Source organism: Eptesicus fuscus, chromosome 22, assembly GCF_027574615.1.
Source record: "Eptesicus fuscus isolate TK198812 chromosome 22, DD_ASM_mEF_20220401, whole genome shotgun sequence".
NCBI lineage: Eukaryota > Metazoa > Chordata > Mammalia > Chiroptera > Vespertilionidae > Eptesicus > Eptesicus fuscus.
In genome coordinates this window covers 14,456,387-14,471,769 of record NC_072494.1, presented here as the reverse complement: position 1 = coordinate 14,471,769, position 15,383 = coordinate 14,456,387, and the positions used below count along the sequence as shown (strand labels likewise).

The 15,383-nt window shown below is 52.9% G+C and overlaps 2 protein-coding genes across 2 annotated transcripts; one reads left to right on the top strand and one right to left on the bottom strand.

Annotated features, from left to right (window-relative positions):
- Window positions 1–2,456: 2,456 nt before the first annotated feature.
- Window positions 2,457–2,943, bottom strand: LOC129147867 (histone H2B type 2-E). The gene has a single exon (XM_054711486.1). The coding sequence runs from the start codon at window positions 2,873–2,875 to the stop codon at window positions 2,495–2,497; it is 381 nt and encodes a 126-aa protein (XP_054567461.1). The 5' UTR covers window positions 2,876–2,943; the 3' UTR covers window positions 2,457–2,494.
- A 199-nt stretch (window positions 2,944–3,142) lies between these two features.
- On the top strand, window positions 3,143–3,744 carry LOC129147865 (histone H2A type 2-A). Its single transcript, XM_054711483.1, has one exon. The coding sequence runs from the start codon at window positions 3,240–3,242 to the stop codon at window positions 3,630–3,632; it is 393 nt and encodes a 130-aa protein (XP_054567458.1). The 5' UTR covers window positions 3,143–3,239; the 3' UTR covers window positions 3,633–3,744.
- Window positions 3,745–15,383: the final 11,639 nt, after the last annotated feature.

The following is a 15,383-nucleotide window of genomic DNA, read 5'->3' as shown; positions in this document are numbered from 1 at the left end:
CGCCCCCTGGGTCTGGGTGAGGCCACGTGCCCCTGAGTCCAGGTGAAGCCGTGCCCCTGGGTCCGGCCGAGACCAAACCAGAGGGAGTCGGACCTCCGTTACCACCATTTGTCCACCATCCAGAGCTGAGGGGTCAGTGCTGACATGTACACATAAGGAACTGGTGGACATTGAAATTGGGTCTCAAAAGAACTGTTGGTCCAGAAAGAAACTCACTACAGACTGATTCATTTGCCTGTCAGCATAACTATTATTGCTCGTCTCACATTCAGTTCTTATATCTCTAGTGACACATGATCTCGCTCATCTAGGGGAAATGATGAACAACATAGACTGATGAACAAGAACAGAACCAGAAACAAGGAGGCATCGATCAGACTATCGGGACTCAAAGGGAGGATAGGGGAGGGTGGGGGGAGGGGGGAGAGATCAACCAAAGGACTTGTGTGCATGCATATGAGCCTAACCAATGGTTAAGTTCAACAGGGGGTTGGGGCATCCGTGGGGAGGGGTGTGGGATGGGAATGGGGAGATGAGGACAAATATGTGACACCTTAATTAATAAAGAAATTAAAAAAACAAAAAAAAAGATTTGCCAGGCCTGTTTGGATAGCAATTAATCAGAATAATGAGAGCAGCCCCTACCTACAAAGCTTTCCCAGGTTTGTTTATATGACTGCTATCAGTAGGATAAGAGCTACTTTCATGGATTGCCTAAAAATATGTATCCAATTAGTGAGATTTATTGTAACAAGAACTGTCCTTCAACTTATTCCTCCATTAGTGATTTTAGAAGAACAAAGAATGTTTTCCTCTTGATTGATCCCCTGATTAGTGTCTTATGTTTAAAGGGCATTACGCGGTTAATAAAGCTAGCTGCAGTAGCTCCACGGCTTGCAGAGGTGCAGTTGGTCGATGACTACCTGCAGACTCCTCCCAATCCTGCTGTCCTGTCTTTTCTCAAATCCCACCTCCCTACCTCAGCCCGGTTCAACCTGTCAGACTGGCCCTGACAACTAATTTTCTTTCATCTCTGATACTTATATTATAGAGAAAGGGCAAATAGCAATATTAAATTATTTCCTCCAATTAATCCCCTTTTAATGTGCACGAACTTCATGCACTGGGATATATATATATATAGAGAGAGAGAGAGAGAGAGACTCTCACTTGTCTGGGCTTCTTTTTGCAAAACAGCAGGAAACAAAAATGCAGAAGGCAGATGAGCCAGGCCACCAGGGTTAGGATCTGAGAGCAGGGAGATGAGGACCAAGCTGTTATCTGTAGAACAGTGTTAACATAAAAACATTCCAACCTGCAAAGGATTTTGAGTTTGAGCAAACAATTGCCAGAGGTAGTATCTCAAAGATTGGGATAATGCTCCAGACAATGGTGGTTTCTCATCTATTTTTATACATTGCAATCAGAGGGGACTGGGTGGGTTACATAAAACCCATTGGTGATAGATTAGAGGCAGGAGAAAGCAAAGCAGGGAAACCCCTGGGGTTGGATTAAAGTAAAATGATAAGATACATACTTTGGTGGGTGAAGGATAGTTAACAGTTGACAACAGTGACAGAATTTATCTGACCCGGCGAACAGTCACGTAAAGTTGTGCCCCAAGGGGTCTGGAAGAAGGGAAGTTACAAGTTACCCAGACATTTCAAGGACATATTATCACAGATGCTAAGAGAAGCTCAGTTAAGGTAAAGTTTGACCTTGTCAGTGAAGATACCAGCCTAGCATGTGACTACCCACCATCACTGGTTTTAGTTAAAGATTTAATTTCAGACCATCCTCTGTGGTGACTTTACGTCTCTTGTTTGCAAGACCGCCATGCAGGCCTTCCCTGAGCTTGTCAGGTCAGCATGTGACCCTTTTTGATCCACAGCAGAAACAATGCCCGCTGGCCTGGGGGCCTCTCCAAGCATCTTGGGAGAACGGTGGCAACCCCCGAGGGAGCACACAGAGTGCTTGGAAAGACCACCTTGCTTTCCCCAGATCAGCAGCAGCACCATTCCTCTGGAGGCCACCTTGGAGGTCAGCGGGTTTGGAAACGCTGGAGGAACCGTGTTTGGAAGCTCCCACTGGGAGCCTGTGGTCCTGGGAGGGACCCTGATAGAACTTAGTCCTGCGCAGGCCCTTCCCACCTCCTCCCTTCTGGAAGGCCACTGTTGGAGACCAAACTTATGCCTGCGGAGAGCAAACTCGTGCCAGCCTGTAGCTGCTTTTTTGGACAGTGGTACCGAGCTGTCGGTTAACAAAGGACTCACACTCGGACCCTCCCTCTGTTGCCCAAGAGGTTCAGACAGAAGCCTGCGCTTCACGAAGGTCTCGAGATGCCGCCATGGTGAACAAGAGGGCTTCGGGCGGGCGCTGAACTGGGGGGGGGGGATGGATCAGAGACGTGGCAAGCTCTTTCGCGGAGAAGATAGGTGGCTCTGAAAAGAGCCTTTGGGGGGGGGGGGGGGGGTCCATGCGTCCCGGGCGGGGCTCACTTGGAGCTGGTGTACTTGGTGACGGCCTTGGTGCCCTCGGACACGGCGTGCTTGGCCAGCTCGCCGGGCAGCAGCAGGCGCACGGCCGTCTGGATCTCCCGGGACGTGATGGTGGAGCGCTTGTTGTAATGCGCCAGGCGCGACGCCTCGCCGGCGATGCGCTCGAAGATGTCGTTGACGAAGGAGTTCATGATGCCCATGGCCTTGGACGAGATGCCGGTGTCGGGGTGTACCTGCTTGAGCACCTTGTACACGTAGATGGAATAGCTCTCCTTGCGGCTGCGCTTGCGCTTCTTGCCATCCTTCTTCTGGGCCTTAGTGACCGCTTTCTTCGAGCCCTTCTTGGGCGCGGGAGCGGACTTGGCCGGCTCAGGCATAGCGGGAAGCACCAGCGGCAGAAAAAAAAAAAAGAGAGCAGGCACGCAAAGACAACAGCGGGACCGGGGCTACCGGAAGCGGCTCGGTACTTATAGAGGCTGTATGCAAATTAAGGCCCCGAGTACGCCGCGTTGTGATTGGCGGGTTTTCAGTGGCGCTCGTTTTGGGGTGGGGGCGAGATTATGCAAATAAGTGTATTCTGCCTGCGATCTCCTATTGGCCATCAGGACAAAGCTATGCTTTAGCCAATCAAAATGCTCGGTGAAGAATCGCCGTTCTGCCTATAAAAAGGTGAAGGGGAGCCGTTTAGGGCGACTTCCTCGGTCGTCAGTCGGGAGCTGCTCGCAGTACGTTGTCGCCGTCATGTCTGGTCGTGGCAAACAAGGAGGCAAGGCCCGCGCTAAGGCCAAGTCCCGCTCGTCCCGCGCTGGCCTCCAGTTCCCGGTGGGGCGTGTGCACCGTCTCCTGCGCAAAGGCAACTACGCCGAGCGGGTGGGGGCCGGCGCGCCGGTGTACATGGCGGCGGTGCTGGAGTACCTGACCGCTGAGATCCTGGAGCTGGCGGGCAACGCGGCCCGAGACAACAAGAAGACGCGCATCATCCCTCGTCACTTGCAGCTGGCCATCCGCAACGACGAGGAGCTGAACAAGCTGCTGGGCAAGGTCACCATCGCCCAGGGCGGCGTTTTGCCCAACATCCAGGCCGTGCTGCTCCCCAAGAAGACGGAGAGCCACCACAAGGCAAAGGGCAAGTGAGGCCGTGCGTCTGGCGCCCACCCAGCTCCCCGTTTCGGAGGGGCACCTGTGAAATCAAAGGCTCTTTTCAGAGCCACCCACTGTTTCAAGTAAAAGAGCTGTTATTGTCGTACCCAGTCTCCTCCGTCCCCACGTCCGCAGTAGAAAGTGCCAATCCCACCCCCTCCCGCGCAAGGATGCCGGTGCCAGCCACTTGACTTGCCTTGGGCTCCCAACCGTCCCTCCCCGCCCACGTGTCGAGCACTTCCCTGCCTAGGCTGGGCTGGGCTGGGCTGGGCGGGACGGGATGGGATGGGTCGGGCCCTAGACGAACCTCTCGAGCGCCACCGGCGACTCGGTTACAACGCCTCTGAGAGGCGGCGCGCAAGCTCCCTCACCCCCGAGACCTACGCCCAGCACTTGAGGCCAGGTAGGGAGGGGACCATCCACTGACACAACCCACCCCCGGTCGGTAGGAGGACGGGTCGTTTTCGGGACTGGGGCGAACCTGGACCTCGGCCTAACTGAGCCGACTGTCTCTAAAGGTTTTTCTGTGTGTGTGTGTGTGTGTTTTTGAAGCGAGAAGACGCCTTCCCGGCGGAGGTTAGGGCTTTCGGGGGCGGGGCCTTGTGCCCGGGGCGGACAATTTTCCGGTCCTAAAGGCGGGAAAAGCGATCCTTCTGATTGACGAAGGGGCCACCGGGGGCGTGGGGGTGGGGGAGGGGGCGGAACAAACGGAAGATTGAAGCTCGATTCGGGCGTGGAAAGGAAGGGGGCATTGCGGATAGCGTGTCCTAGGGAGTGAAGGGCTACGGAGGGACGTCCTGACAGTTGAGATTTTAAAAAGAAGAAAAAGGACTCGGCCTGAAAGAAAGGAAAAACCAGGTAGAAAAGGCTGTTGGCAAGCCGGAGAGCAGAAAGGGAGGCGACAGGGTGGGGGCAGGGAAGATTCTGCCCCAGCCAATCGGGCACGCCAGGGAGGGTGACATCACAGCCAATGAGCAGCCGGCGCGGGACTTTCAATTTTACCGTGCCGCCCAATCGGGAGAGGACTGTGGCTATAAAGGCGGCTGCGGCGGCCCGGGACCTCGCTACCGTTCCCGCCGTTGTGTCGTGCAGGTCGTGTCTCGCATCGCCATGGCCCGTACGAAGCAGACCGCCCGGAAGTCGACCGGTGGCAAGGCTCCGCGCAAGCAGCTGGCCACCAAGGCGGCCCGCAAGAGCGCGCCCGCCACGGGCGGCGTGAAGAAGCCGCACCGCTACCGCCCGGGCACCGTGGCCCTGCGCGAGATCCGGCGCTACCAGAAGTCCACGGAGCTGCTGATCCGCAAGCTGCCCTTCCAGCGCCTGGTGCGCGAGATCGCGCAGGACTTCAAGACCGACCTGCGCTTCCAGAGCTCGGCCGTGATGGCGCTGCAGGAGGCGAGCGAGGCCTACCTGGTGGGGCTGTTCGAGGACACCAACCTGTGCGCCATCCACGCCAAGCGCGTCACCATCATGCCCAAGGACATCCAGCTGGCCCGCCGCATCCGCGGGGAGCGGGCCTAAGAAGCGCGCGCTCGGTTCCAGGTTCCATCCATCGCATCCAAAGGCTCTTTTCAGAGCCACCCACCACTGCACTGAGAAGCTGGAGCACTGGGGCCTCTGTGTGGGGACACGTGTTCCGGGCCGGGTGCTGGGCTGGGCGGGGCGGCGTGAGTGCCGGACGGGGGGGCATGGGACTCCCAACACGGAGGGTGGGGTGCAAAGCTGCAGGCGCCCGGGCTTCGGTCCTTGTTGCTGGCCGCCATCACGGGGATGTCACTCGGCCAGTTTGCAGTGTGGTTGCCTAGACATGGCCGCTGCTCGATGGTGCGAGGCCGGGGCGCCCACCTCCGCTTGTCGGGAAGTCCGCACAGTCCTGCCCGGTGAGGCTCTCGCGGGCGGTCTCTTGCACAAAGTCGAGGGCCCGAAGTAGGCCCCCCCACCCCAACCCGCGGGAGCACTCAAGGGTCCAGAGCGCACCGGGGGGCCTCTGGGCAGCCGAGTCCCGCACGCCCTCGGCCTGGGCAGGAAAAAGTCGGCCCTTCTGTCCCGAGGGCTGTGCTGGGCTGTGCTGTGCTTCTTAAGCAAGTCCCCGGCCGGGGGCATGGGAGAGCGTGTGTGGACACAACCTGTGAGCCACTTGGGAGCGGGGTGTGCCACGGGCCGTTTCCGGCCCAGGTCCGCAGAGCGAGGCTCCCCGCACACCGCCAAGGAGGCCCTGGAGCCTTACACCCGCGTCCGGCTACTCTGCTCACACGTTCTTTCTCCAACTTCTTGGTAAAGCTCCCTTTGCCTCTCGAGATGTGTCAGAAAAGGGGGGGAGAGCAGTGAAGGGGCTGGCGCCCTCCTGTTTCTGGATCACGGCAATTTCCAGAGCACGCCTCTGGCTCTCGGCCCAGTCCCTCATTCCCAGGGTAGGTAGGTAGGTAGGTAGGTAGGGAGGGAGGGAGGCCTCAGTGCAGGCTGGGCCTCTTGTACTCTGGAGTTGCTAGTGACTTCAGAGATGTGCGGGTTGGGGGTGGCACAACCTCAAGGCAAACATTGCGGGGACTAGGCAGACGCTGGGCTTTCCGAGATACAGTCTGAGGCTCTCGGGTGAGTGACTTACTTGCCCAGGCTCGGGTCCGGGAGCCCCAAGTAGCTGAGCACACCCTGAAGCCTGAGATGCTCCCGTCAGCAATCTGTCCTCCATAGCCTCTGCCTGACCCCAAGAGGGGCGCTGCTTTCACCTACCACCCCCCCCCCCCCCCCCCCACCTACAGGAAGCCTCCCTGGCTTTGTGCTCCTGTCACAGTCAAGGCCGAGGCCAACGCCGACGCCTACGCCACCCTCACAGCAGTCTTTCAAATCTTCCTATTATTGCTTTGGGAGACCGGCTCAAACTCGAGTTCATCGATACATACAAGAGAACCATATAACCTGTAGGTTTTAACTTTGGATCGTTTCTGTACTTAAATCACTTCCCTCCCCGCAGGTGGGAGCTCAAGGACAATGAAGGACAAGGTAAGTATTCATGCTCTTCCTCTGATCGTTAGCTTCCGCGTGGCTTAGCTTGGTTGCAGGAAAAGTCTACCCTGGACCTGGGACTTGACCAAGTGAAAAAACATACGTCTGCCTTCAGACCGCGTGCTGCCTCGGCCTCGCAGGGGCTGGTGCCTGTGCCGGCGTAGGAGCTGTCGTGGCCCCGTGGACTCGGCCTTGGCTTCCCTGGCGGGGGACGTGGCCTTTGGGTTCACGCCCTCTCCCGGTCGTCGCTCCGACCCTTCTCCAGGTCCCCGTCTCGGCCTTCTGTTCTCCTCTCCACCGGGCCCATCAGTACCCTGGGCTCACCCCGGCTGGCCTTCGTCTTTCCCACCCGCCACTCCGGTGAGATCCTGGATTCCCTGCCTTCCACACCTCTGCCTCGGAGAAGTCCTCCCTAATCCGTACCTCCTGCTCACACCCCTGTCCTGACTGAGCTCTACCCCAATAGCTTCCTGACTGCCTCGTGCCCAGGTCCTTTCGGATGGGTAGTAGCCAATTTCCAAAGCTGCCTCATCTTGCCTCCCCGGGCTACAAACACACCTTCAGCTCCCCACCCCCGGCCCCCAAGCTAGCGGTTCAGGGCAGAAGTTCCTTCCTCGCGGCCTCTGTCCAAGTCTCAGCAGTCAACAAATGTTATCAAATGTACTTCCTGTCTCCATCCCTCCCTGATCCCTGCCTTAACTGATGCCTTCACCAGCTCCGAGTATTCACGCTAGACTCTGCCCTGACGCTCAGCTTCCACTCCGTGTGAGAGGGATCTTGTCTCCAAGTGCATTCTTTGAGCCTGTCACTCTCACGCTTAAAAACGTCCCACCTCCATCCCATTCCCTATTCCCTTCAAAATGAAGTCCACCTTCTTTTGCGCCGCCGATCAGAGCGCTGGTGGCTCGTGTCCAGTAGGCACCCTGCACCTGGACAGTCGGGGATTTGAATCCCGGTCTTGCCCAGACAACAGAACAGGCAGGTTGTCTCCCAGCAAACGAATCTCTGGGGGCCTCCCTCTTCCCCACTTCCCTTTTTCATGTCCCGCGTGGTTCAGGGTTTGGGTTCTTAAGGAGGCCGCACACAAATGAAAGAGACTAGAAAAGTATGAATTTGGGAAAATTGGGGCCAGGCGGGAGCCCACCTCTAGGGGGAGGGCTACACCCCGCTGTGGCCTTGCTATCCTATCCCTTTTATTAAGGTTATGGGATACACCCATGGCCTTTAGGCAGGCAATTCCAATAATAGCCAAGCAGCAGGCATTTACCTAAGACTAACAGGTGGAGGCTGCTTCCCCCACCAATGTCTCCACTAAACAATGAGTGATTAGCTCCGACCTTTCAGAGCATTTCAGGTTGACCAGCCTTCCGGATTCCCTGTCCACATCTCTCAATTCGTGGGACAATGATCGGTTTCTGGCATATCACCCCCCACCCCTGTTTCTTTTCTTGCATCTGCAGACCAGAAAAATGTTTGAGTCCCGGTTTCAATGTCAAACTGTTCCTTATGTGTACATGTCAGCAATGATATCTGGATGGTGGACAAAATGGTGGTGATGCAGGTCCGAACCTCTCTGGTTTGGTCCTGGGCAACCTGCAGCATTGGCACAGCTCAAGGCGTTATCAGCGTCTTCCATCTCTGGACTGTTTCTCCTCTTGTCTTCGAGGATGGAATAGTCCTGTCCATTCCTCTGTTGCCGGAATCCACATGGTCTTGGGAGCTGTTTTCTGAAAATAGACAAACATATTCTCGACCAAAAGTTAATAAAGGAATCTTTTCTATAAATTTTACTTGGGATCCTTTTTATTTTTGCCCAAACGATTTTCCTTTGGCTTATTTTGACACCATGCGTGTTTTTCATGGGTGTCTTGCTGTTTGCATTACAAATGAAAATTAATTTTCAAAGTAAAAAATTTCTAGATGTCATTTACTTTCAGGATCTTTTTCCTTACATAATATTACTCCACTATCCCCCCTTTTTTATTTAATTATTAGGAGGCTTTTGGAAAATTTTTATAATGCAGTCTTGATAACTTTACATTTTAATTTTTTGCACAAAAATAGGACTGCTTTAGGTTCATTGCATGTTAAGCAATTTTACCATGAGATGCACTACCAATAGATACTTTAGTTAATACTTTAGGAACAGCTTTTTGTCCGGTACAATTAAATTCTCTTCAATATTCACTTATTTCAATTAGCCAATTTAAGCTGAAAACTTGACTATTTTACTATCAAATTTAATACTCTAACAATCTTAATTTACCCTGTAAATATTAATGGAGAGGATTATTTGCATCCTTGAGAAAGCCCTGGGCATTCCTGGGTTTAGGCTGGATTTAGATATAAGGTAGCTGCCGTCGGCCAAGTCTCTGTTGCCTGGGTCCCCATCTGAGCCGGGAGCTGGGCCAAGTCTCTGTTTGTTGCCTGGGCCCCGATCTGAGCTGGGCACGGGAAGCGCGAAGCAGCCATGGGGCAGGAGACCTCCCTCAGAGGGGGCGAGTGTTCAAGCCCCTGCAATGTTGGGGGGGTGAGGGTCTGTGCCCCACCTCTGTTGATCCCCAAGTTCTCTCCTGATGGCCCCTCTGCGACTGTGCCTGTCTTAGGTTGTTCCTTCCCTGAGGAATCTTACCCGTTTCTGGCTAACCAGCCATCCTCCGGGGCCAAGCAGGGTGATGTGAGGTTCACTTCCGTCTCCTTGGTAGCCTATGCCCCTATGGCCTCCATGCCCAGCACCTGCCTTGGGATCCCCTCGCCTGCTGGCGGGGCCCCGGCACTCATCACAGATCTCGGGGAACCCAGGTTTCTTCTCCAGGGAGGGCCCAGCTCACACCATTGGGCGAGAGACAGATCCACGGGACCAGCCACCACGAGGCTTCAACCTCGGCATGAACAGGGAGCTCAGGCAACAGCTGTGGGCAACTGGACTGTGAGAAGAGGGACCCTCTTGACAAAAAGGGCAAGAGGGGCCAATATAGAATGCTCAGGTGCCTTCCCAGGGGGCCCTCCACACAGTGGAAGGGATTAAATCCTTTCATGTCCTTTTTAAATTGCTGCCAAACATTCAAAGAATTAGTTTGTAAGTTTGTTTGGGATAATTGTACAATATGCTGTTGTAAAATATCAGAAATTACAATGACATTGTAGAATGATATCATGTAAGGATATCCTTTGCTCTGGGCCATGGCAATTCCATTTCAAACTGGCTGCCAGTTTCTTTTGTATGGACAAGGTCTTAGTCACGTTTTCTGCACCTCTCCCAGGGGCAAGTAGTGATAGTCCCCTCCTCTGGTGTCCACGCAAAGCCAGAAACCTCTCTGTAATCTTACACACAAAGGAGCGGAGGTTTGATTTTGTCATACAAAAGGGGAGCTGGGTGGAGACCCCTGTGTAATTATACTTCCTTGCCCCACCCATGTTCCTCCTGGATGACCAACGTGTTTGGTATTATTGGTGACTACATTGGGCGGGGGATCCGCCCACGTAAGGGGTCTTACCCATGAAGGGTCAGGAACACAAGTCCAAAATACTTCCCCATTTGCCCCAGGTGATGTTACCGTACAGCTGATTACTGCTAGCGTGGCAAGACGGGCGTTCTCAGGCGTCTGTACCATTCTCCGGTGTCTGTACGTCTTCTTTCCCATGCCCCAGGTGGTCTCCGGGCTGTTTGTTGCCCGGCTCGTCCTCCTCCTGCTCATCTTCAGTGGACGGCTTGGCGTCGCTGCTCTCTCTGCGGCTGAGGTAGTCGATAGTCTGCAGATGCCTGGTGTGGCTCCAGGCGCAAGGTCCTCGTTAGTCTGGCTAGTTTCTCTCCTGGATCCCTGTTGCAGTTTAATATTTCTAGCAGGAATCCACACGGGTCTGGAAAAATTCTCTGGAAATATACAAGCATACCCCTCTGCCAAAGGTTAATAATGGATCGGGTCCCTTCCGTAAACCAGATTCGGGATCTTTCCATTTAACTAGACCATTTTCTTTTGTTTTATTCTAACACCAATGTAGCTCCATAGGTGCTGTTCCATCATCATCACAAGTGAAAAAATTTAAAGTAATTAAGGCTTGATGCAGCCTACCCCCCGCAGGTGATTTCTCCATCATCCCCCACTTTTCGTTTCTCAAGTTGGGATTTTAGCCGCTGATGCTGCCGTTCAATAATGGGCTGTCCTTGGGAATTATATGGCATTCCTGTAATGTGCTCAATTTTCCACCTTTTACAAAAATCCTGGAAATGACAGCTTGTGTAAGCAGGCCCATTATCAGTTTTAATAATTTTTGGAACTCTCATGATGGCAAAAGCAGCTAGGCAATGATTAATAACCCGTTTTGCCGTTTCTCCTGTAGATGCAGTAGCCCATAGGACTTTTGAAAAGGTGTCTACAGAGACATGTAATGCCCCAAGGCGTCCAAAGGAAGTATAATGCAGTTACATCCATTTGCCAGATAAGGTCTCTTAGCAGACCTCTAGGGTTGACTCCTGTGTTAGGCCCTTGAGGCAGATATAACGTGTGTGCAAGTGGGACATTCCTTCATAATCTGTTTTGCCTGTTGTCGAGTGATTGAGAATTGTTTAGACAGCATTTTGGCAGGCTGATGTAAAAGCTGATGAGATTCTAAGGCTCCTTTTAATAAAGCAACCCATTGATCAGCCTGTGCATTTCCTTTTGTTAAAGGACCAGGTAAGACACTATGAGCCCTGATGTGAGTGATATAAAGAGGATATTGTCTCTGTTGTGCAAGGACTACTGGAAAGCTCTATGTGACCAGCTTCTATTTGTTCATGTATTAATTCATGAATAGGATTGAATTTCTCCTTGGTTAATGGCCACTGATCCACCCATACAGGTCTATCATCTTCCCATTGGATAGGATCAGCATGAGGGTGAGGAGACTGAGCAGTGACCGATCCTAACAAGGTTGGTATCCTATCTGAGTTATTAACTGCTGTGCTTTGCCGGTAACAATACATGAAAACATCCCGGCCCCTTAAGTTGACTGCAATTCCAGAGATGATGTAGGGCTGAAACCATCCTGTCTGTCCTTCCTCATCTTGCCACCTTAACACTGCAGCACTATGGTGTGTGTCATCAGGAACTCCCTCCCCCCAACCCCCGCCCCCAACTGAGCCCATAGCTTCTGCCCTGGACCAACTTGGAGGCCAGAATTCTTTGCGGATAACACTAACATCCGCTCCAGTGTCCACTAGACCCCTGAATTGTTTTCCCTCTAGTCTTAAATTCATCATAGGACGGGTTTTGCTAATTTCATGTATCCAATAGATGTCCCAGCTTCCAAATCCTTGCATTCCTCTTTTCCTATTTATAGCCTCACCTTGCTGAACAGAAGGTACAAGTAGTGTCTGAGCAATTCTTTGAACTGGAGTAATTTGCATAACATGATTACATTCTACTATAACTTTAATTTCTCCTTCATAATTTGAATATCAATGACTCCAGGCAGAACAGTTAGTCCACTTAAGAGTGTTTCCACTCCTCCCTAAATTTAATCCTAAAGGTCCCCAAATTCCTGTAGGAACAGCTTGCCGAGCAATATCGACGGTCAAAGTGACCGCTATTGCGCTGTTAAGATCCAGGCCTGCGCTTCCTGGAGTTGCTCGGATGAGGGCATCCGCCGTGGGCCTTGCAGGGCAGATTTCCCCTATTGACGTCGGGGCTGGGGGGCGCCCCTCTGGCCGTTTCCCGGCCGGTGACCATGCCCTCTATCTGGATCTAGCGGCTGCCCGTTTCTATGAAACTTCGATCTACACTGATTGGCCCAATGGTTCCCTTTCTGACATCTAGGACAGATCGAATCTGGAGGCTGCGCGTTTACGCCTCTCCCTAGAGCGCCGCCCTGTGTCCTTCTCGGCTGCCTACATTCCTTTCGGAAATGTCCTGCTTTTCCACACTTGTAACACCTCTTATTCCCCACATCCTGACTATTTCTTCTCAGAGGCGTCAGCCATTTCTTACAGTCAGCATTGGCATTTTCATAAGCTAAATGCCGAATTAAAATGTCTCCTGCCGTCTCGTGTTGAACCTGTCGTCTCACTGCTCGAGTGAGACGAGCCACAAAATCAGAAAATGACTCTGTAGGGCCCTGCATACATTTGCTAAAAGATCCCTCAGCGTCCCCTTTGGCTGGTAAGGCCCACCAAGCTTTCCTCCCGCAAAGTCTAATCTGCTCATACGCCTGTGGCACATAACGGAGCTGATTTCGCACATCCATGTACTGTCCCAGTCCTGCCAGCATTTCGTAAGTTACGTGAGCGTTCGGCCCTCCGTTGGCGCGGGCTTGCTCTTCACATTTCTCCAAATATTCTCCCTTCCACAGTAAATAATCTCCTCCGTCCAGAGTGGCACGAGCCAGAGAATACCAATCAGAAGGCGCTAAGGAGGCCTCGGAAATGTTATTCATAATCTCTCCTGTAAAAGGAGCCGTTGGACCGTTTTCAACAACGCTCTCTCGCAAAGCTTTTATCATCTCAAAATCCATTCTTTCATGGCGCCTCAGTATCTGGTTTGGGCGCTGGGGGTCAGCTACTGGTGTCACAGGAAAAGCCGGCCTTTCTTCCCCCGACATGTCCTTCCTGCCTTCCCTGATGGCCCTCTGGATGGATGACTCTACCGGCGGCGAGTTAGGTGTTTCAGGATGAGGACATGGAGGTGGAGGGGGCCTGAAAGGCCATTCCTCCGGTTTTCCTTCCCGCTCCTCTCCAGGAGGGGAGGGGACCAGGGGCGGAGGCTCCTCCTCAGCCTCTCTACACGCCTCTGGCGAACGCCATATTGTGTTCCCCATGAGAAACAGTTTTTTCAGGTAAGATTTTTCCTGCTGCTGACCTTTTTCAAATTTTGACCAACTTTTTGCCAAACATTCGAGATTTAATGTACCTTCTTCAGGAAACCGAGGGTTATGTTCTATAACATCAAACAAAAACTAGAAAAGCATGCCTTCTGAAACGTTTAATTCTTAACCATACAAACCAAAAAGTGTATAATAGAACTTACTTTATAACCTACTTCTGCCCCATTAGCCTGGCTGAAAAAGACGTCCCCACCCTACTTACAGATCAGATCCGGTTTCTGCAGCTGGTCCTGGGGGTGAATTTCCCTCACCTTTTTCGGTGATCTTTTCCACACCTTTTCTCGGTGTATTTTTCCCTTCCTTCGCTCTAGGCGAAAATATCATCCCCTCCCGATGTGCCTGTTCGAAGGCGCCAAATGTGGAACCCCTTTCCACGTCCTGCGTGGTTCAGGGTTCGGGTTCTGGAGGAGGCCGCACACAAATGAAAGACTAGAAAAGTATTAATTGGGGAATACTGGGGGCAAGCGGAAGCCCAAGAGGGGACTACACCCGATCGGGCCTTGCTATCCCTTGTATTACGACTATGGGTTACACCCAGAGCCATGAGGCAGGAAATTCCATAATAGCCAATCAGCAAGAATTTACATAAGAATAACAGGTGGAGGCTGCTTCCCCCACCAAGATCTCCATTAAACAATGAGAGATTAGCTCTGACCTTTCAGAGCAATTAAGGTTGACCAGCCTTCGGATTCCTTTTCCACATCTCTCTACTGGTGAGGACAATGGGCGGCTTCCGGCAATCTGGGGAGGAACAGGTTTTTAGACCCCAAAGATGTCACATTCGGCCGTGCTGACAGTTTTCCGGGGATGTTGGAAGAGGCTTGGGGTGGGATCCGGGGCTGAGAGGGAAGTACACACAGAAAGGCAGGAAGAGGAGGAAGGAGGGCACAAAAGAAAAGGGGGGGTGGGTGACAGACCTCTAGGGTCCTCGCTGCTATAAAGGGGTGCGGGGTGGGAGGGAGACAGCCTGGTTAAGGCTGGAGGCCCCTTATGGTTAGCGCCAGGGCTCCTGACCCCCTGACCCCTAGCCAGGAAACAGTCCCAGAGAAAAGACTGGGCTCTCCATATCCTCATGGCACAGCAGGATCCTCATTGCACTCATCCCCCCCCCCCCCCCCCCCATACACACGGGGCGCAGAGCAGAGCAGAGCCTTACACTCCGTCACACATCTATTAATAACATCAGCATCCTTGACGTCAGGGCCAACTACCATCAAGTCGTTAAATAAATACTAAATTGGTAAACCGTTTCCACCACACGACCAGCTTCCAGGCTGCGCGGCCTGGGCAGTAAAACACCCGGGTTCCTAGGTGGCTTGTGGCTCCTGTTTCCATCACCTCCTCTCATTCAGCTTCACAGGAATCCTGGGAGGGAAGGAGAGCTTTTCTTTATTCCTGGTGAATGCCTGAAGGAACCAAACCTGGGGAGGAAGGGAGACACCTGGGAACGTGTGCCCACCCGGTGGGGATGGGGGGTGGATGGGACTTGAGCCTGGGCCGGCCTTGTGTCGCTTTGCATTCCATTAAAAAACAATACATAATATTTGCCTATAGAGGTACAGCATCACTACATACTGACTAGCTCTCATTCCTGACTCCAAACGACAGCAAGATACCATTTCATACCACCTACCGCACGTCCACGCACACACACCTAACGACTGAAACAAGGCGCACAAAAGGGTTTCTTTCCACTTGGGATATTCTCAACTTCGGGTTTTCTGTCTCATTCATTGAAGATCTCCGCTCCCACGTTCTAAACTGATCTTACCACCTTTCTCTGAGAACCACCGCCAGAGAAAACTACGAAAACACTGGACGGGTAAACTGCCCAATGTGTTTTAGAATGGCACCCGGGATCTCATCACCTGGGTGTCCTGT